General features: G+C 35.2%; 1 protein-coding gene across 6 annotated transcripts in view; it reads left to right on the top strand.

Moving 5' to 3' along the window:
- The window catches only part of VPS13A (vacuolar protein sorting 13 homolog A), a 238,714-nt gene that overhangs the window by 172,204 nt on the left and 44,510 nt on the right, over positions 1-22,000 (top strand). For all 6 annotated transcript variants that reach the window (XR_004230796.1, XM_031945506.1, XM_031945511.1 and 3 more), the window contains 7 exons: positions 9,996-10,125; positions 11,783-12,018; positions 12,640-12,793; positions 13,279-13,425; positions 14,081-14,162; positions 15,954-16,023; positions 20,049-20,154. Coding sequence is in view for 5 of the 6 variants with exons in the window: in XM_031945506.1 (XP_031801366.1) it covers positions 9,996-10,125; positions 11,783-12,018; positions 12,640-12,793; positions 13,279-13,425; positions 14,081-14,162; positions 15,954-16,023; positions 20,049-20,154 (925 nt within the window). In the remaining variant the exon portion in view is untranslated. The remainder of the gene's footprint in view (positions 1-9,995; positions 10,126-11,782; positions 12,019-12,639; positions 12,794-13,278; positions 13,426-14,080; positions 14,163-15,953; positions 16,024-20,048; positions 20,155-22,000) is intronic.

Below are 22,000 nucleotides of genomic sequence, written 5' to 3'. Positions count from 1 at the left end.
CTCCAAATTAAGATATTCACGATATTTGTTGAATATAGAATATAGAATATAGAATAGCCTTATTCTTGACTTAAGATCAAAGATAGAAATAAGTGAGGATAGAGAAAATATGCATCAGAGGTGCAAGGAATGAGAAAGGCCAAAAACAAAAGTTATACAGAAACCTCACATTGAGACAACTAGTTTCTTTTAGAAAAGGATTTGAAGGTATTGGGCACAGAAAATGCCAAATAATATCACAAAAAATTGGAATTGATCATATTTTAACATACAAATTATTTTTTCTTAATGCGTTGAATCAGGCTGTGTGTAGCTGACCAAATTTTTAGAGATTTATCAGTCAGTTTGCTCTATTTTAATGAGTTCTTGATGATAAAAAAACTGAATGTAAGTGGAAGAAATGTCATTGACAGCAATGATTAAAAAAGTTTTAAAAAGCCTCCTAGTTAGGAATTATGTAATTGTCCAAAATGAGAGAAATGGAAGAGGAGCAATTTATAATATTAATTTCTTTGTATAGTTTTAAAATTGATTTTGAAATTAAATACATGGAGAGAGAAAAAAGTATTTCCATGTACACAAAACACAACAAAAAGGATTTACCATAAAGTGCATGACTTTATATTTCACAGTTTATTTAAAAAAAAAAAAAAAACTATAGAAGTATTATACATTGTTTTCAAAGCTATTTTGCTTTCCATGGTTCCTTCTGAAATGTCTTTTATTCCCTTCCCTCTCCACTCTGTCTCTGAAGGTAGGTAACATCATCTTTTTGGTCCTTTTTAGTTGATTTGAGTATTTGTAATACTCAAAATGACTTAGTTACTCAAAGTTGTTCTTAAAACAGACTGTTATTGTGCACAATGTTTTCTTGGTTCTGCTTGTTTTACTCTTATTTCATTAAGGCCTTTCCATGTTTATCTAAGATAAACTAAGTTCATTTTTTAATAGCACAGTAGAATTCCACCACACTCATAAACCACAGCTTCTTTAGCCATTCCTCATTTGACAGGAGGAATTTCCTGCAATTTCCAGTTTTTTTGCCATCACAGAAAGAGCTGCTATTAAATATTTTAGAAAATAGAGATTTTTTTTTTTTCCTTTTCCTTCATCATCTTCTTGTGTAGAACTAATAGTGATATTGCTGGGTCAAAGCTATACACAATTTTATAATTTATTGGACATAATTCCAAATTACTCTCCAAGATGAGAAGAAAGAAGAAATTTGTAGCAAATGTCTTCAATTTTTAGATGAATTATGACAAGAGGTCTCTAAGCTAAGACTGTGGAAAGGAAATTGCCTTAGGAGACTTGAAGAGAAAAAAGAAAATTTGGAATAATAGCTATGGGTAAAAAGAAAATTAATCAGAGAGAAGTCAACAAGCTTTTATCGTCTCTGGTGTGTGCTAGAAACTACTAAGTCCAGGGGCTTAAAAATTTTAAATAATAATAATAATCAGACCTGAACTCACAATCTGATGGGGGGAAGAAAATTTGCAAAAAACTGTTGCACAAAAAAAAGATGTATATTAGTTAAATTGGAGATTATCTCAGAGAAAAAGATTAAAGATTAGACAAGATTGATACAGGCTTCTTGCAGAAGCTAGGAATTTGGCTGACACTTGTAGGAAGCCAGAAGGCAGTGATAAAGTGGGTGAAATTCCTAGGCATGGGGAATAGTCGCCAGTGAAAATACTGAGTGTACTTTGCAAGGATTCCAGTGCCATTTGTTCATAACTATATGGAAGAGAGTAAGGTGTATGAAGTTTATAAAGGTATGAAGGGGTTTAAAAACCAAACATAACACTTATATTTGATCCTGGAGATATATAATAGAGAATCCTCAGACTTTGTTGAATGAAGATATTATTTTTAAAATTCATTTTAATATTGTGGCCAACTGTTAAGCTTATATCTGTTTTTCTCTTAATTTCTGACTAGTCAGTATTTTGATGTTCTTTATATTTTTTTATTTGTTAGTTGTTACTTATACCATTCTGTACATGTGTTTCTTTTTGTAGAATCATCTTTCCATTTATTATCAGTCACTTTAAAATATTTTCTGGTCTTTAAGAGAAGTCCAACATAATTTGCAACTTTCATGATTGTTTACTTGGTTTATTTGTAATTATAGAATTTGACTGTGGTTCTGTCTTTCATTCATTCCCTCAATCCTGATACCCAGGCAATGGAAAAAAAATACAGTAGGGAGAATTATGAATTTGAAGTCAGAGCATCAGGCTTCAAAGCTTGGCTTTTTCACTTCCTTTGTGACCTTAGGTAAATTACTTATGAAAACTGAGGATTAATCTTCAAAATGATTGGGTAATAGATGACATCTAAAGGTAGGTAGGTGGACTGAAATAGTCCTCTTGGCTGGGATTGAGTCAGATCTGAATTCAAATTTAATCTCAAACACTTAACTAGGTATTGTGACCCTGGAATCACAAAGCCATCTGCCCTTTTCCTCAGCTGTAAATAGCAATGATAATAATAGCAGCTTCCTCACAATGTTGGGAGCATCAAATGAGATAATATTTTTGAAATCCTTAGCATGGTACTATGACAATCAAATATTTCCCTCTTATAAATATAATATAAATAAATAATTGTTGTATTAGGATCCAGAAACTGTGATGACCGCGCTAGCACCCAGGACACCCCAGAATCAGCCGGAGTCAGGTTAAGCAAAAGTCCTCAGTCTTTGTTCTTAGTCCTTAGATGCATGATTGAACAGGATGGAAGCAGAATCTCCACGACCACCTTCTCCCTGTCTACCGCCCAAGTGTGACCCTGGGTAGTCTTACTCCACCCCCTAGTCCCTCCTACAATCCTCTGTATACAACAATCATCGAGCCAGCACAGGATAGTCAGAAGGACCATTTTCCAAGCATATGCCCATAGAGTATTGTCCAATTGGTAATTAGCCTTAAGTGCTCGGCATCCTGACCTCAGTGCATCGACTCAAGAGTTTCAGCCTTCTACATCTCTCACTTTCTTTTGTTTTAGAACACAGGTGGTCACGCCATCCCTGACTTCTCAGGATGGTGAGAGCCCCCAAAAGGAGGTGATCACACCCTCCCTGAGATCTCAGGAAGGGAGATAAAAAGCACCAAAGGGAAGTGGGGGTTGCTAGCGGGTTTCTGGAATGAAGGCTCTTATTAGAAACAGGTATACACAAACCCATCAACATGGGAGGTATTACACAAGCACATAGCAATAATGCACAGGCTATTAGTGGTGACTCTCCCCACAACCAGTGCAGGCTCAATGTGGTGCAACAAACATGAATTGTATAAGCAAGTAGTGATATAACAAACAATATAAATCAATATTGTGTTGTAAAAGATTTCCAGAAGTCCTAGAAGGGAGGGTATGTAAACAACAGTCACACATACGCCTTCTTCAGCAGCCAAGACATAGTCCAAAACCAATCTATTGTCCATTGCTTCATGTGTCGGGGAATCCAATGATCCCCATAAGTTTTTGAAATCCTGCAGGTCTTTTTATGTGGTAGGGAATCCAATGATCCCAGGAGATTTTGAAGTGCTGCAATAGTCATCATTTTTCAGAAAATCCAATGATTCCTGAGGGTTTTGAAGTCTAACAATTTTTAATGTCCATAAGTCAAACACCATAACTGTCAAAATCTTTCAGTGGTGGGCACAGTCAGCAATGGAACCATCTGATGTTTCTTGAAGCTTCTCCTTTGTTTCAAGGGTCTGCTCTGTCTCTTTTCAATGGACAAGGCAAATACGGCTCATTGGCACCCATCTGATTCCTTCTCCACCTGTAGAGATACAAGCAAAGCCTCTTCCCCAAGCAGTTAGCCTGTCTGGTGTCTTCCATTCACCACTTTCTGGGTCACTCCACATCACCTGGCGATTATCTAAAGAGAGTGGAGCTGGTTGCACTGGACACTGCCCTTCCGGTGGGTTATAAAATCTGTCTGCCGGAGCCAGTGCATCTTTGTCAAAAATCAAGAAATTAATAGTAGAAAGAGCTAAATTTAGAAGTTCTCTAGGGTTACCTGTGGCTCCCCCTTTCTTTTGTTTTTAGAGGAGCATCTTAATGTCTTTGTTTCTCCTCTCTACTATTGCCTGTCCTTGAGGATTAAAGGATATGCCAGTGGTGTGTAAATCTTATACTGTGCACAAAAGTGTGCAAAATGTTTGGAAGTATATGCAGGTCCATTGTCTCTTTTTATAGCTTGTGGCACACCCATAATGGCAAATGCTTGTATCAGGAATTCAGTGACAACTTGGGCTGTCTCTTTTGCAGCCAGTATTGCAAAAGTGGATCCTGAAAAAGTTTCTACAACAACATGGATAAAAGACAGATGACCAAAAGATTTATAATGAATCACATCCATTTGCCAAATTTCATTGGGTCTCAAACCACAAGGGTTCTTCCCTGGAGGCAGCGTAGGAGCGTGGAAAGGAAGGCAAGCTGTACAGGCTTTTACTATGCTCCTAGCTTCCTCTCTTGTTATTCCAAATTGCAAACGTAAAGCTTGAGCAGCCTGTTGATATTTAAAATGAGATTCTTGGGCTTCTTGAAATAAAGGAGTATTGGCCAGCATAGTTAGAAGGCTATCTGCCTTTGAATTACCACCAAAAATTGGACCTGCAAGTCCACTATGAGAGTGGACATGCAAAATATAAATCTTACCTGGATGATTTCTCACTTGCTCTTGAAGTTCCTTGAAGAACTGATATATATATTAGAGGCTACAAATTTTAGTTGGTCTATGGAAATTCTTTGTACAACACCTACTGAATAGCCTGAATCAGATATTTTATTTACATCTCCTGGGTAATAAGTGAGAGTTAGCATGATTGCATATAATTCGTTCTGCTGAGTGTACTGAAAAGGAGTTCTGACTACTCTCTTTATAGTTAAGTCATGAGAGTATACAGCCCAAATATTATGTTTGGATGCATCTGTGAAGATAGTTGGTCCTTTAAGAGGAACTTTAGAAACCTTCTCTTCAAGAATCCATCGCCAATTATGTAATAGTCTGGTTATCTTTAATGGAGACCCATGTGTAAAATTTGGAGCCTTGGCCAATACAATTTGCCACTCTGAGATGGTTTCACAGCACACATTAATTTGTGTATTGGTATAAAAGGTGTATATCTTGTTAGGTCTTATCCCAGATAATTGTACTTCTCGTTTAATGGCCTTTAATAAAATTCTAGCCACAAGCACTGGCTATGCCGGGAGGTTCACCCATTCTATCACATTGTCTCCTTGATGAAGGACTGCTGTGGGTGCCTCTTATGTAGCAAAAACTGATATTTCCAAGGGTTTTTGAGTGACTCAACCACATTGGATAAAGCCAGTTCAACTTTTCTCAAAGCCTCTTGAGCTTCTTTTGTAAGGTGGTGTGGTGAGTTTAAAGCACTGTCTCCCCTTAAAATGTCATATAACAGTTGCAATTGATAGGTAGTCAAGCCCAACATTAGATGCATCCATTGGATATCTCCTCTCAATTTCTGAAAGTCATTTAAGGTGTTTCGCTTCTCTGTTCTTACAGTACAAAGTTTTTGTACTGTGAGCACCTTAGGGTATACTTCATATCCTAAATATTGAAAAGGAACATGTCTTTGAATTTTTTCTGGAGCTATGTGCAATTTGTAGTTCCTTAGTATTTCTATGGTCTTTTGTAGACATGCTTCTAACATTTCTTCCTCAGGTGCACATCCCAATATATCATCCATATAATATAATAGCATAACTTTTGGGAATGCTTTTCTTACTGGAGCAAGAGCAGCAGCAACATACATTTGACACATAGTAGGGCTGTTTTTCATTCCCTGTGGCAAAACTGTCCATTCATATCTTTTACAAGGCTCAGTTAAGTTAATGCTGGGCACTGAAAAAGCAAATCTTTTCATATCCTCCTTATCCAGAGGGATAGAATAGAAACAATCCTTAATATCTATGACCCAAAGAGGCCATTCTCTAGGCAATTGAGTAGGAGATGGAAGTCCAGGCTGAAGAGTTCCCATAATTTCCATCTGTTCATTCACCTTTCTTAAATCTGTCAACATACTCCATTTTCCAGATTTCTTTTTTACAACAAACACTGGGGAATTCCAAGGACTTAGAGAAGGTTGTAAGTGTCCTTGGTCAAGTTGCTCCTGTATTATATCTAATAAGGCCTGAATTTTATTGCTCCCTAAGGGCCACTGTTCTATCCATACTGGTGTATCAGTCTTCCATTGGACAGGAACAGGTGAAAGTGTTGGCAGGTCTTCAACAGCAGCCCTGCCTAAAAAACGGAGGTGCTGATTTTTAATCCTAATTGTTGTAAAATGTCTCTTCCCCACAGATTGATGGGGTTTCTTTCAACAATAAAAGGAGTAAAAACTCCTGTTTCATCTTCAAAAGTCCATCTCAAAGGGGTAACACTAACTTCAACTGCTATTGATCCCCCTACACCAGACATGTAGGTGTCTGCCTTAATCTTTGGCCAGTGATTGAGCCAGTTGGTACCTCTAACGACTGTACGATCTGCACTTGGGTCTACCAATCCCTCTAATTGTATGCCATTTATTTAGATAGTGAGCATAGGTCGTCAGCTGTCCAGTATATTCCTGGATTTTTTTGCTTGGAGTCAGAATCTGAGCGACTATCACCTGATTGCTTATTAGGAGTCTGTATCAATACTTCTCCTGGGTGATAAGTCACACATTGTCTTTCTGTATTAGTGACTGGGACATTATCTATACATTCCCCAGTTTCCCACATCAGAGTATGGATGGACACTGTTTTGTAAGTGCTCTCAGGAGATGAAATGGTCAAGCCTACTGTTCCTGGAGGCAAGGGATCCATAGGCTGGAGAGGAACAGATTTCACCTCTCCAGGGTTTATCTCAGTTGTCCCAGCTGCATACAACTCTCTTCTTCCCAATTGTAATCCCTTCTCCCATCAGATTGCTTCCTGGCTGGTTGATTGTTTAATTCCCTTCTCCCATCATATGGGATCCTGGCTGATTGGTCATGTCCGGGTACTAGACTTCTAGGCACTCTCTGGGTGCACCATTGGCTGCCATCAGGCCCCAAGTGTTTTTTGCCTGGGGCCCTGGGGCTGGGCCCCTCATCCCGTTTCCCTGAATCGGTTTACATTCTGATGCCCAATGGAAGCCTCTGTTGCATTTTGGACATAGGGTATTGGGTCTTGTTCTTCCACCCGGTTTTCTCACTCTGTCTCTATACCAACATTGAGCTTTCAGATGCTCTACTTTACCACATTGAAAGCATTGATGAGTCTCTCTGGAAGTCCCTTGCCAGAAGGGACCCTGTCTTCCCATGTTGGGATCTTGGGAAGTCTGCATCATAGCCTGGCTATAAAAGGCATTTGTACCCACTGTGGCACAGCATCTTATGATCTCTTCTAAAGAAGCATCCTTGCACAGTCCTAGTATAATTCTTCTGCAAACCTCATTAGCATTTTCTTTAGCAAGTTGCCTTATCATAATGTCTGTTACTGCATTTTCACCATTAGTTCATACAACAGTTGTCTGCAAATGTCCCACAAAATCACCAAAGGGTTCATTTAGCCCTTGTGTTATTTTTGTGAAGGCTTCACCCTTGTCCTTTGGGGAGTGAAGTCCATGCTTTGATAGCAGCAGCAGCAATTTGCCCATAAGCTGTTAAGGGATAATTAATTTGTACTGAAATTTCTGCATAAGAACCTACATCTGTTATTTGGTCACAGGTGATTGGAGGATTAACTCCACTATGAATATTTTGTTGGCTTGTATCCTACAGAGCTCACTATATTCAGAAAGCCACAACAAGTTTGTCCAGATTCTAAGCATGTCCTTGCTATAGATTTCCAGTCCCTAGGGGTTGAGACTTCATAAGCCAAATTCTGTAATAACATCTTAACTTAAGCTGATATAGCCCCATAAAGAGTGCAAGCCTTTTTCGGGTCTTTGAGGATTTCTATATCAAAAGGAGTGTATCTTCTGCTTTCTTGACCTGAAGAGTCAAACTGTTGAATAACAGGATGCATCTCCAGTTACAAATCATTTAAATTTTGGCCTTCTTCAGTAGCTTTAAGTACTCCGTTTTGCAATCTAGTCATAGGAGGGGGTGATTTGGGGGGGAAGTGCCGGTGGTATTACTATCTGTCCCACTACTCCTCCCCCCTCCATCCTGGAAGGTGAAGTTGATGGGGGCGTGTCAAGAATCAGTTCCAGTTTAGGTGGGGTTGAAGCTGCTTTGTGAGATGGAGAATCACCACGCCCTTCACCACACCCTTCATCCTCACTTAACACTCCCCATGCCCTCTGGTGATATTGCTTTTAATCCCTCCTTTGTCCTCCTCATTTTCCTCATACTTCCTCATCTGGCTGTTCTGGAAACTTCTTTTTTCTTTGCAAAGTGACTCAGAACCATTATCATTATAATAGTCACATAGTTGATCTCCTACAAGTTTCCACATATCTAGCCCTATCTCTTCTTCTTCAAAGAACCAAGGGGATGGGAGTTCTAATGTATCCAGGAATTCATCAATCTGCTCCCAAGTCATAAATAAGTCTTGTTTCTTTATCAGTCTGAGTATGCTTCCTGTAGATCTCCTTTGGGATGGGGTTGGGGATGGGGCTGGAGCTGGGGGAGAATCTTTTCTTAACATCTGCCCCATTGTAGCTAGAAAAAGTTACTATTTTAGCCCTTAAAGTAAGTTTCCTGTTTGTCTATTTAAATACTCACCCTATTTCCTGGTCTCCGGAGACTTCTTCAGTGAAGTTAGGGTCCTCGGGCCCCATGCTCGGGTACCAAATGTGACAATCACACTAGCACCCAGGACACCCCAGAATCAGTCGGAGTCAGGATAAGCAAAAGTCCTCAGTCTTTATTTATTCTTGGTCCTTAGATGCAGGATTGAACAGGCCAGAAGCAGAATCTCCCGACCACCTTCTCCCACAGCTACCGCCAAGTGTGACCTTGGCTAATCTTACTCCACCCTCTAGTCCCTCCTACAATCCTCTGTATACACCAGTCATTGAGCCAGTACGGATAGTAGGAAGGAACATTTTCCAAGCATATGCCTATAGAGTATTGTCCAGTTAGTAGTTAGCCTCAAGTGCTCGGCAGTCCTGACCTCAGTGCGTTGACTCAGTATCTCAGCCCTCTACAAGAAACCATCCAGTATAGGAATCTTTTAGAGATTTACTGAGGCCAAGATCTAATTGGACAGTATTCTTGCTCATTGTATTTGTTCTGACTGGTTGGGGTGGGGTTGATTCTTCCTATTATCATTTATCAAGGCAGGTGACAGAAATTAATGTCTCTGACCAAGATTTGAGTGATCTTCGTGTAATCCATTTTAATATAGCCCATATCTTTCAGTTAATATCTCTCATTTAACCAGTTTGATTGCTACTCTTTAGGAACACCTCCTCTTTGAAGGCCATAAAACTCTGAATCCACTGCCATTTGGGGACTTTGGTTTGAGAGATGGCCAAATGACTATGCTTTATTTTATTAGTAAAATAATTAAACTACACAGAAAGTATGTCTAAGAACTTCAATCATCACAGTTTCTGGCACATAGTAGATTGATACTCTGTTCTCCCTTTACATTCTAAATCTTTGTTATTGTTTTCATTTCTTTGAGTGATCATACCTTCTGATTTCACTGCCTCTGCCACCAAAATATCAAGTAAAAGTTTCATAAAACAAGAAATATTATGCTGTATAGGTATATATCACTGATGATTCATTCTGTTCATTTGTTAGTGTTCAGAATGTTGCGATCTGGTAAATGGTCTCCAGTACTTAAAGCATTTCTTAAGGTAACAGTTTCCTTTGCCATCTTGTTTACAATAAACATTACAAACATTTCCCCTGCTATAAAGATAACCTTATGTACCTCAATATGAGTTATTTTACAGCAAAAATTAACAAGTTGGTGATATCGACTTGCATTTTAAGTAGTTAAATTCTTATGTAAGATATTGTTTTTATTGTGTATTTTAGTTGTCTAACTGAAATGGAAGACATGCTTCCTCCTGGTAAAGCAGCCTTGTATACTTGGAGTGATCCCATAGGCTGTAGAAAACTGACTTGGAAATGTGGAAAGAGTCGTGGTGAAGTAACCCAAAAAGATGTATGTATTTTGATTGGAGTTTACAATTGTAAACAATTTAGATATCTTCTTTGGCTCAGAGTAAAGTAGTCAGACCTGCTGATCTACATTTTAAAAAAAAAAATTCCATTTCTTTTAATTCTGTTTTAATTTATTTTTCAATATACTTATTAAAGGATGTATTTTTTCCAGGGCATTTCCATATTGAAGTTTCTTCTAATATGATAGTCTTTTCTTTATTACATGGGGAAAATAATTTAAAATCATATCCCTCTTAGAGAGTCCATACTCAGCCTGTGTTCTTAGTATGTTATTGCTTTTAATTCAAAAGTAAATATTGTTAGACAAATAACTAAAAAAATTACAATTTATTTTAAAAACCACAATAAAATGTCATTATCTGACCATTCTAATATCTAAACATTCTATTAGACCAGAGTATTTATGCATAAAGTAGACTACAATAATCTATAGAAACTATAGTTTATAATAATAAATAATTATAATTAAATTTTTAGATAATTGTAGATTAAAATAATGACCTCATTCTCTTATTACCTTGCTGTATGATCATACACAAAAGTTATAATCTATCAGGAAGGAACTCTTGTTAATTTATGAATAATGCAGGGACTAGATGAGTTTTAAAACAACTCCCAGTTTTGAAAGTTAATATTTTAAAACTAATTTCTTTATTCAATATTATATATATTCCAATTTTGTCATTGCCATAATAGAGTATTCTTTAATAAAGAATAATAATTTAGCATGTTAAATTCCTCAGTGAAATTTAGTTTTAACTAGTAAGTGTTTGATGTTTGCAAAAGTTTTGTTTGCAGTTCTAAAGCCACAGTAATGCCATATTTTTTAAAGATCATGGTATGAGGCTGTCAGGTATTATTCAATTTTCAGGTTACAGTCAAGTCAACAAACATTTATTGGTCTTTTCTAAAGAGCCTTATTTAGTCACCACTCCAGCTCTAGTGAGGCAGTCTAAATGATGCCCACCTCCTTTGAAGTAGTGAATCAAAACAAGGTAAGGTCTCTGTACACTTTTGGTCCCAATAGCAGACTAATAGTTTTGTGGCTCTGACTTCAGTTCCAACAGTGCCTTATGAAACACATACATAACATGATGATGTGCTGGACTCTTTGAGTTTGGGAAGATCTAAATTCAGATCCTTTCTCAAGCACTTAATAGCTGTATGACTCAGGATAAGTTATTATATATCCTCATCTTGTTTCTCTCATATTTAATCTAGGAATAGTAATAAAATTTACTTCTATGTCATGTTTGTTGGGAAGATCAAATGAGATCATGTGTGTGTATGTGTGTAAAAATGACTTTGCAAATGTTTGAGTTCCATAAATATGTAATTCCATATAAACAATAATTAGAGTATAGCATCTCATAAGTTTGTGTTTTAAATTTCTCACAATTGGGTACACTGATAGTTGTTTACCAAAAAAAAAAAAAAAAAAGACTAATGTCAATACATATAACTGATAGCCCATAAAAATAGAATGTTAACTTATTATATTATGCATATGCAATAATTTTTAAAATATAGACTATAATTTGCATTTTCTTGATGCCCTACCCAGTTAGTTGCTTCCCAGATAATATGAATGAATATTAAAGTTTTTCTAATCTAATTTGTCTCTTTTTTACTTATAGGACATGATGACACCAATAAGTTTGGGTGGGAAAAAGACCATTTATTTAGTTTCATTCTTTGAAGGCTTACAGCGCATTATTTTATTCACTGAAGATCCTAAAGTATTTAAAGTGACATATGAAAGTGAAAAAGCAGAGTTGGCAGAGCAAGAAATTGTGTTGTCATTACAAGATGTTGGAATTTCATTGGTTAATAATTATACAAAACAAGAAGTAGCCTATATTGGCATCACAAGGTTAGACATACTATATATAAATATGTGTATATAAGTGTTAAATTGTAGTTAAATAAGTGAAAGGTCATTTGCATATAGAGTTTTGTTTAAATAAAAAACATTTGTTTAGTTTTTATTTATTCATAATGATAATTGGGTAATTTTAGTTTGGAAGTACTAACTCTTGAGATAAGATACCTTGGATTATAACACAAATAAAGCTGACTAAATGATCTCTGTGATAACAATCCCCAGTTCTAAAAGTTTTGTGTCTGAAGGAAGGAAGAAGGAAGGATTGAGATAAGGAGAGAGAGACAGAAAATAAAAAGAAAATATGCTTCATTTTACACTCTTATTCAATCAGTATATACTGAAACTTATTAAAGCCATGTGAAAATTTGTTGGGAACAAACTTAAGGAAAGAAGGGCCATTTTAGTATAAATTAAGTATTATTTATGTGAAGTTATTTAGGTCTGTTGGTTAAAATAAAAAGAGATTAGTAATTTGTTTTGTGTCAGTTTGTGACAGAAGTGTATTATTAATATTTTTACTGAAAGTTATATACTTTTGTCAATAGTAAGATATTATATCTGAAAACTTATTTTAATTTTGTCATTACTACTGTATTTTCACCTGCAAAGCTCGGATGTAGTTTGGGAGACAAAACCAAAGAAGAAAGCAAGATGGAGACCATTGAGTGTAAAGCAAACTGAAAAACTAGAGAGAGAATTTAAAGATTACATTGAGATTTCACCATCAGAAGATAAGATTATCGAGTTGGAACCTAATGTTTCGGTACTGTTTTTAAAAAATTAAACTATACTAGTTTTTTCTCCTTTTATCTGCCTTAATATGTTTAATTAAAGCATTTTTATGGTCTGAGAGCTTATCTAAACTCTATGTAGATAAAATACTTTAAAAATTCAAGTTATTATTAAAATGGCCTGTTTATATTTGAAATAATTTTTAAATTGATGAATCTTTTTCTTCCTGAATAACTTCTCATTAGATGTTAATAAATTTTAAGTTGAGTAAGTGAAAGTCATAAACTTTATAAATAAGATGGATAAATGTCAGCATGAATTTTGTAGTGTTTTTAGTAATAGTGTAGAGAGAGTGATATTATGTTTTAAAAATTATGTGTGTAATGTAATTCATATAAACCCAACTCACAGGTTTATTCTTTTTAAATATTAGACATTTTGTGTTTTACTATGGTTGTCTATAAATATTGTAGTACAGCCTTGAATAAAAAAATAAAAGACATTTATGTATTTCAGGTTTGTTTAACACCAAGTGGTAGTAACATGAAAATTCTCCAACCACATGTAATACCTGTACGAAGAAATTACCTGCCTGCAGTAAAATTAGAATATAATACTTCTGCACATCAAACATCTTTCAGAGTCCAGATTTATAGGATACAAGTAAGTTTTCCTGAAAAACACCAGTTTCTCCCTTTGCAAATATCAAGTACAAAGAAATGGGGCTAACTAGAAATATTGAGTGTTATTAATTTTACTTGATATTAGAGATTGGGAAAGCATGGATAATCGTCAAGCTTTTATAATAATTCACCTTCATATCCCATAAAGAAATTTTTTCAAGATTTCATAGATATAACAAAATTAATTGATTTATTAGTTTGTTTAAACACTAACTTTTTCCTTTTTATTCTTTGGTAGAATTATTAATATAAGTGAGGTGGTCAAAAGATTGAGGGTTGAGAAAGAAAAAGAAATGAAGGTCCTTAAGTGACACTTATTTTTCTGTGTGTGTGTGAGAGAGAGAGAGAGAAATTCTCTGATAGTAGGAAATTCTAGAGTGAGAAGACAAAAATCATTTGACTCATCTTATTTCTGTCTCTGAGTTAACACTATGATTTTTGTTAAATAATCTATTTTACCATCTCTACACTATACTTTTCAGGGGTTGGGGGAAGGAAACGGTGGGGGAGGGAACAGAGGAAGGGCGTGGGAAGGTGATTATACTAAAGAAATTTTCCAGGTCTTTTCCATCTATAACAGTTTATTTCATAGTTGACAACAGTACAGTATTAATCTATCTTTTCTTTTTTATTAGATACAAAATCAAATTCATGGAGCTATTTTTCCCTTTGTATTTTATCCCATTAAACCTCCCAAATCAGTCACCATGGATTCAGGTTTGTTGCTTTTGCTTCAGAGCTTTTCATTAAAATCTGTTGTCTTTTAAAATGAAGAGATGAGCTAAAAATAATGTTTTGTGACAAAACTGATGCTGATTCAATTCAAAAACTGAATTTTTAAAAAAGTTGTTAGGAAATTAAATTGTATTAAAAATTAATATTCATTGCAATGGAATTTGAAAATACAGGAGAAAAATAGGCTATAAATATATTTCTAACATTAAGCCATAAAATATCTATTTGCATCTCTGTAAATCTATTTGGATATGTATATGTAACATACAGTTGTTAAAAATGTCCCTAAAATATGATAGTATTTCCCTTATTTAAAAATACAAGTAACCACTTATAAACTTGCCTTGGGAACCACCCATATGTATGAATAGGAAGTGGAAGAGATCTGGAGAATGTATATCTTCTAGTCCCCTTCCTTGGGGTCAGGGGAGGGGGAAGCTATCTTTAGTATATGAGGAGATTAATTCTTTAGGCAGATATTTATCAAGTATCAGTTATACCACAGTACTAAATCTTATGGGCGATAAAGATAAGTTTGGAGACTAATAGAATGATAATAAAATTACTAAACTCAGAGTCAGAAGACCTAAGTTTTTGTTCTAGTTCTGCCCTAGGTGGTTTACTATGGATCATTTATGTCTCCTTAGTGGTTGTAGTTTCCACATTTTTAAGTTGAGAGATTTGGATCTTTTTGTTGATCTTCAAGATATCTTTCAATTCTAAAATTCTTAAAATTCTATTATAACAACTCTGCCCTTAAGACATTTAAAACCTAATTGTTGGATTTTGGCAGGCACTTAAGTGCCCGTCATCTTTTGCCATTGTGGCTAAAGAAATGTGTTCTTCAAAGCCTCTTGAATCTCTCTATAGTGGCAAAGTTTCTTATTAAGAACTGTTATTGGACAGAGCTATTTTTCAAAAGTCATATTCAAGTATATCTAATTGCACTTAAAAAAAAATGTATAAATGGGAAAATGCATTCCAAGAATCTACCAAGGCTTTTTGTTAATTATTCAGTCATTTCCAAGTGCCTCATTTTGTCCCAACCTTGAACCTAAACTAACCCAGTGTAAATTAGAATCAGACCTACTCCACAATAAAGATATTCAACTAGTTGTTCTCTGAGGTCATTCTGACTCAATATCTGTGATCCTATGATGTCCTTCTGAGCTTGTCTTGCCTATAGTAGTGACTATTTTAATTATTTTGCCATGTGTATACTGTCATAGGACCTGAAAATACACTTGCAAAAGTTGGGGTTTTTTCAAGAGGGGATTTTGGTCTAATATTAAGAATTGATAGTCTAAAGAAATATAGTACCAATAGTATATTATTCGAATTTTAATTAAAAATTAGGATATTTCTTAAAACTCATTTCTTGCTCATTTAACTTTAAAAAGAAATGAGTATTTTTTCTATTAAAGTAAAAAAGAATAAAAGTTAAATTAAAATCTGATGTCTTGATTTAGCCAAGCTGCTAACAGTGAATTGTTTGAAAATTTTGTAACTTAGTGAAATAAAATACTTCAAAACTTTTTTGTTTTTAATTAACATTTATAAAACTTTGAGCAAAATTTCCTTAGTTTTCAAAATTCAAATTTCTAATTTTTAAAATTGGCTTATTGGCTTAAAATTGCTGTGATATGCGATTATTGTAGCAGATTCTACAATTTTAGTGAACACAAAGTACTTATATGTAACTTATATCTAGTACTAACATTTTGTTATAAAGTAGTGTAAATTAATCATATTAATTTCTTAATACTTTTGTAGCACCAAAGCCATTTACAGATGTAAGTATTGTGATGAGATCTGCAGGACATTCACAAATATCTCGTATTAAGTAAGTATCATAAAGAATAAGAGTACAAAATTGTGTACCTTGATGTCATAGTTTTATTTGATTTAAAGAGTAAGCATTATGAATGCCTTGAAATCATATCAGGAGCTAGAACTTTTAAAAACTTTTTTTTCCTAAAAATGATTTATTTATACACTTAAGGGTAATTTATACTGCCTTCATTTTTCCAGTACTGCACAAAACTTTTGCTTTTAATAACAAAAGCTGTTAAGTAAAGTCATCTGATAAAATCACCACCAATGATAGAAAATGTATTTTGTAGCTATAGTCCATTACCTTTCTCTCAAGAAGTAGATCATCTTTCAGAAGCAAACTTTGATTATTGATTTTTATTTCACTATCTCATTTTCCTTCTGTTACATAATTATAGTCATTTTGCTATCCAGGAGCATCCAGTGGAGTACCAAATGTCAAAATCAGTCAACCGATGGTATTTAGGGTAAACAAATAATTGGAAGTTCATAGCTTGGAATCTGGAGGAAACAAATCTCACAAGTAGATTAAAAATGCAGGAGCCAAATATGAGCAAAAATAAATAATTAAAAGTGGAATTAGTATGGGTGTTACTAGAGACAGTAGCCTGGAACCCCACCCAGAGGAAGACTGGGGGGAAAGGGGATAGATGAAACTGTCATGAATGTCTCTTATCCAGACAGCTTTTCCTAGTTTAAACATGAAAGAAAATTTCCCTAACTCCCTGCTTTTGTCCCCTGAAAGGAGTTGGGGTAATGGGTAGAATAATGTGGCATTATACACAGTGAAAGGAGTGTTCAGGCTGCCTAGGTGCCAGCACCATAATGTTTAAGAGGCATTAAGCATTGGATAAAGAGGATGACATGTAGAGTAGAGATAATTAATTTTAAATGGGTTTGATCTCCTTCACAAAAACCTCTGAGCCTTACAAGTCTTACAAGGGAAAGCTTTTGCCCAATTAGTAAAGATGTCAACAAAAACCAAAAAGTAGTTTGAAGCCCCTGAGAAGGAGCAGCATATGTCTGTTTAATTGTTTCTCCTAGCTTGTGAACAGCAAAAATCAGTTTCACAAGCACATTTTTTCCCCTTGTAAGTAGCTTGGTGTAGGCCGAAGAGAGTTGCACTGGCTGGCCTCTGGGATTAGAAGTTGCTCTGAAGGTGTTAGAAACTGCCCAGAGGGGAAAAGGTTGTACACCCTCTTTCTTTAGCAAAGGCTTGTTCCTGGGAGCTATATAAAATAGTATAGGAGTTGGGCAATTAAAGGTGTCATGTTCAGGGGCAAACAGGAAGCAGCATGGGCAGCTGAATCTGCAAGACTGTTTCCGCTGTCTTGAAGTGAAAACCTCCCCTTGAAGTAAATACACTGAAGGAAAGTGTAAAGGAATTTCTCCTCTCCAAAACATAACAAAAAGCCTCTCTAGGTCCATGGACAGCTTGCCATAATTGTTTTGCTGTCAAAAATCCCCTTTCTTTAAAAAAAAAAAAAAAAATCCCTTCTTCTCATATAGCTTTATGAGCATGCAAAACATGTTGGAGCCAATATAGATGTTCACTCTCATTCCTTTCCCCAATTCTAAAACTCTGTGAGGGTGAAAATGCTCTGCACCTGGTAGGGAAGGATAGAGCCTCCAATAGTATTAGAAGGGCTTGGGCAGCTAACTCTTAAGGCAGGAGGGTCACCTCAAAGACACCAAGTTTCTTTAAGAAGTAAAAGGGTTTGGAATAGGGTCCCAGGGACTGAGTCAAGACCACTAGGACTTGGACCCACCTTCCATTACTGTAGAGTGTAAAAGGTTTTAGGTAGGTCTAAGGCCAAGGCAAGAGATTAGTTTCATTTTCAGGGTCCCCATTTGAAGGTAATTGTGTCAGAACCTTGAATAGAATCATAGAGAGGCTTGGCAATAACTAAAGTTTGGTGTAAAATCCAGCCATGCTCTGGAAAGTACACAAAGGTTCAGGGAGTAATTAACAAACTGATAGGCAGTGTATGCAGCCGTTAGACAAAGCAACTTCATAGCTCTGGGTGGGAGGAAGGGATTGGAAGTTAGGGATTTGTATGACTGCAGCCAAAGAAGCCTCTTGGGTGGGGCTGCAGATCAAGATATCATCTACATACTGTATAGCCAGGACCTATCCAAATGTGTGGGAGCTATCAGCTATCATGAAAGCCCTGAGCTACCTCTGTATTATGGACATAACTGTACATGTTAATTTGTGGGGGTTATGTTCCCCTGGATTTGGCCTTTCAGGTAAAAAGAAATTGTGAATCTTTTTGCAGTGGTATGCAGAGGAAAGCATTTTTAAGTTCTAAGGTAGAAAACCATTTTTATCCCCTGAGATACTTGTCTTGGGCTTGTGGCTTCCACTGACCATTTGCTCTGATTATAGAAATTTTCTATAAGAGGAAAAAACAGGAACATGGTTATAACAGCATCAAAACAGATCTTTCATGCTTCAGCCTGAGAGCACATATATGACAGGAAAAAGCACCTTTAGCTTTGTTTGACAACTAGTCATGCAATACCAATTCCATCTCATAACCAGACTTGGGAATAAACAGGTGGGAAACAAGAAACTGAGTCAGAAGGATTCCACCTTAAGCAGAGGATAAAGTTGTCCTCCCAACTCTTGCCCAGATAAGATGTCCACCTGTGTCAGTTCAGGAAGTCATCCCTCTGAGTAACTTATTGCATTTCTCTGGAATTATGATCAGGCAATCACATTCAAAACTGAAAATACCAGTTATAGTCCCAAGAAATTATATCTCTAATAGCAAATTCTACTAATCACAGCTTACGGCTAGATACATTACTTTTAAAAGTTTACACACATAAGAGATTTTGTTTAACATGTTTTATATATTTAAACTTATCCTGATGCGAAGGATCAATCATAAAACCAACTTAAAGATTTTTTAGTAAACCATTCCTTATTTAGAAACTGTATAGCCTAATAAATAGGCTCATTTCTCAGGGCTGATGACCTTGTTTATTATCCCAGTGGTATAAAAAAAACTGGCAGCCTTACAAATTAAGAGGAGTTGACAGAGACCTCAAGGAAGGGGCTGAGCTTTCTGTTGCTCATCCCAACTATTATTAGTGTTGTCATGGGCTGAGCCATTTGATACCTCCCCCCACTCTGTGAAGGGTAAGAATCTCATACTTGGAGGTGAACTGATAAGGCTTTCATCTCATCCCTCTTGTTCCATCCATAGTAATTAGCAATGTTAAGTTTAACATGATGACATTAACTCCAAATAACTTAGTTAACAATTTTAGAATTTTCCTAACTAATAGCCAGAAACAGTCTTAGCTGTAATTTCTATTCCCTTAAAGAAGTTTCCTTTTTGTTTTAGGGAGAAAACAAGACAATATTAAAATTGAGATAGAACACATGTTAAAATTGACTTAATTTTAGATAATGAAATTCCCTAAATTCTGATTAAATGTTCTAGACAAACTAAATTCCCATTTGATTATTTTCTAATTCACGCAAATCATTTCTCTTTTGTGAGCCAAGAAAAGCGTCAAGATACCAGTTTTTACTGATAGAGCTCTTGGAAGTCCGACTCTAGATAAACTCAACAGCAGACTGTTTGTTGCCAGTCTTTAAAGTAGTAGCAAACTGCTTTACTGTTTTCCTAAAGTTCCCAAACTCTTAAATCTTCTGGTAACACTATTCATGAAAATAGATTGCAATTTACATATCCCTTTAGTGGGCTTTAATTAGAGCTCCTTTAAAATTACTTTTATTATCATATCTCAATAACAGATTTCCAGATTACACACACATAGACATCATTTATCTCAACATTGATATTGTATGTTGGTCACATCTAAAAATTCATAAAATTAAAAAATATGAAGCAATTATATCCAATAAAGCAGTTAACAGTAATATAGCATGTGTTTTGCTAAACTATTTGTTATTTATTGAATTTGTGATTAATTTGCTGTGTGCTTCTTTGGTTTAGAAGTGCTGTTCTTGATGCACTAAATTGCTATTCATTAAAAACTATCTGCTTTTTCATATAGGTATTTTAAAGTATTGATACAAGAAATGGACCTCAGGTTAGATCTTGGGTTTCTTTATGCTCTGGCAGAACTCATGGCAGAAGCTGAGGTGACTGAAAAACTTGAGGTATGAAAAATAGTTATTTAGATTAAGGAATTAAAAAGAAAAGTAATTAAATATCTCATTCAGACTAAATCTTTTTTTTTTTTTTTTTTTCCTTAAGTTCTACAATTACAATGTGTACCTTGGTAGGAATTACATTTTCTTCTTATTTTAACTAATGAAATGACAGAAATAATCTCAGTATCATTTTACTTAATTAGCAAATGAACAGTAGCATTTCAAACCCAGAAAGGAGAATGGTAATATGCTCAATTTTTCCTTGATCCTTTTGGATATTTTTATGTTTGTATTCCCAGACTTTGGGAGTTTGGAAAAATTTTTTTAGGATAGTTCCTGGGGTATTCCAGGTGGAAAGAATTAAAAAGACATTAAAAGTTACATTTTTTTTTTTTTTTTTTGGCAAATAACAGTAACTGATATTGAGTAGTGCTTTAATATTTGCAAAACACTTTTCATATATTATCTTACAAACATCAATTTAATTTTCGGTAATTTGTGACTATTTCTTCTTACTATAATTCAAGCAACACATGCCTTTATTTTGTCTTTTTGTTTGTTTTGTTTGTTTGTTTTTATTATAACTTTTAATTGACAGAACATATGCATGGGTATTTTTTTTACAACATTATCACTTGCATTCTACTTTTGTTCCGACTTTTCCCTTCCCTCCTTTCATCCCCTTCTCCCCCCAGATGGCAGGCAGTCTTATACATGTTAAATATGTTATAGTATATCCTAGATACAATACATGTGTGCAGAACCATACAGTTCTCTTGTTGCACAAGAAGAATTGGATTCAGAAGGTAAAAACCTGGGAAGAAAACAAAAATACAAGTAGTTCACACTCATTTCCCAGTGTTCCTTCTCTGGGTGTAGCTGATTCCGTCCATCAATTGATCAATTGGAACAGAATTAGATCTTCTCTTTGTCAAAGAAATCCACTTCCATCAGAATACATCCTCATACAGTATCGTTGTTGAAGTATATAATGATCTCCTGGTTCTGCTCATTTCACTCAGCATCAGTTCATGTAAGTCTCTCCAGGCCTCTCTGTATGCGCGCTGCTGGTCATTTCTTACAGAACAATAATATTCCATAACATTTATATACCACAATTTGCCCAACTATTCTCCATTTAATGAGCATCCATTCATTTTCCAGTTTCTAGCCACACATGCCTTTATTTTGAAGAATGATTACCTATATAGTGTCCATAGAAAACATTTTGTTACAGAGTATTATTAAAGAGAAATTTTTGTACTCATATCAACAGAGCACTGTGATCACGTTTAGAGGGACACTTCTTAAGAAAAGCTTGCTTCTGTGGATTTTTTTTTTTTTTTTTTTTTGCTGTTAGGTGAGGTAATGGTGGCAATTTAATTAGTTGTACAGAAATCCTACCCTATGTATCATCATGGCATGAGGTGTGATCTTAGGTTTCTCAGAAGTTTTCTCATTGGATCACAGGCACCAATGTATACTAAGATGGGAAAGGCTCGAAGTACAGGTCTAATGAAACTAATTCTGCTTTCTGAAGCTCATATGTAATTAATACAGATGTTTTATCCATAGGACACCAGTAATAATTTTTTTGGCCCCTCTTGCTCTTGAAACTGCTAAGAGTACAAAATAGGACTTAGTTTTGCTCTCTTCTACCTTTATGGTGATTGTGGAGTATTGATATAAAAGGGAGAAAGGATACTTTAATTCTTGAAAATTTAGATCTTCTACGGTACTTAAAAATGGGTGCATGATTTAGACATAAAAATAAGTAAATTGGAAGACCAAGGGATAATCAGACTTATAAGCAAGGGAAGAATTCATGACCAAATAAAAGATACAGAGCATT

This window comes from Sarcophilus harrisii, chromosome 1 (genome assembly GCF_902635505.1).
Source record: "Sarcophilus harrisii chromosome 1, mSarHar1.11, whole genome shotgun sequence".
Taxonomy (NCBI): domain Eukaryota; kingdom Metazoa; phylum Chordata; class Mammalia; order Dasyuromorphia; family Dasyuridae; genus Sarcophilus; species Sarcophilus harrisii.
Note: the sequence above shows the minus strand (reverse complement) of the source record. Positions and strands in the feature narration are given on the sequence as shown.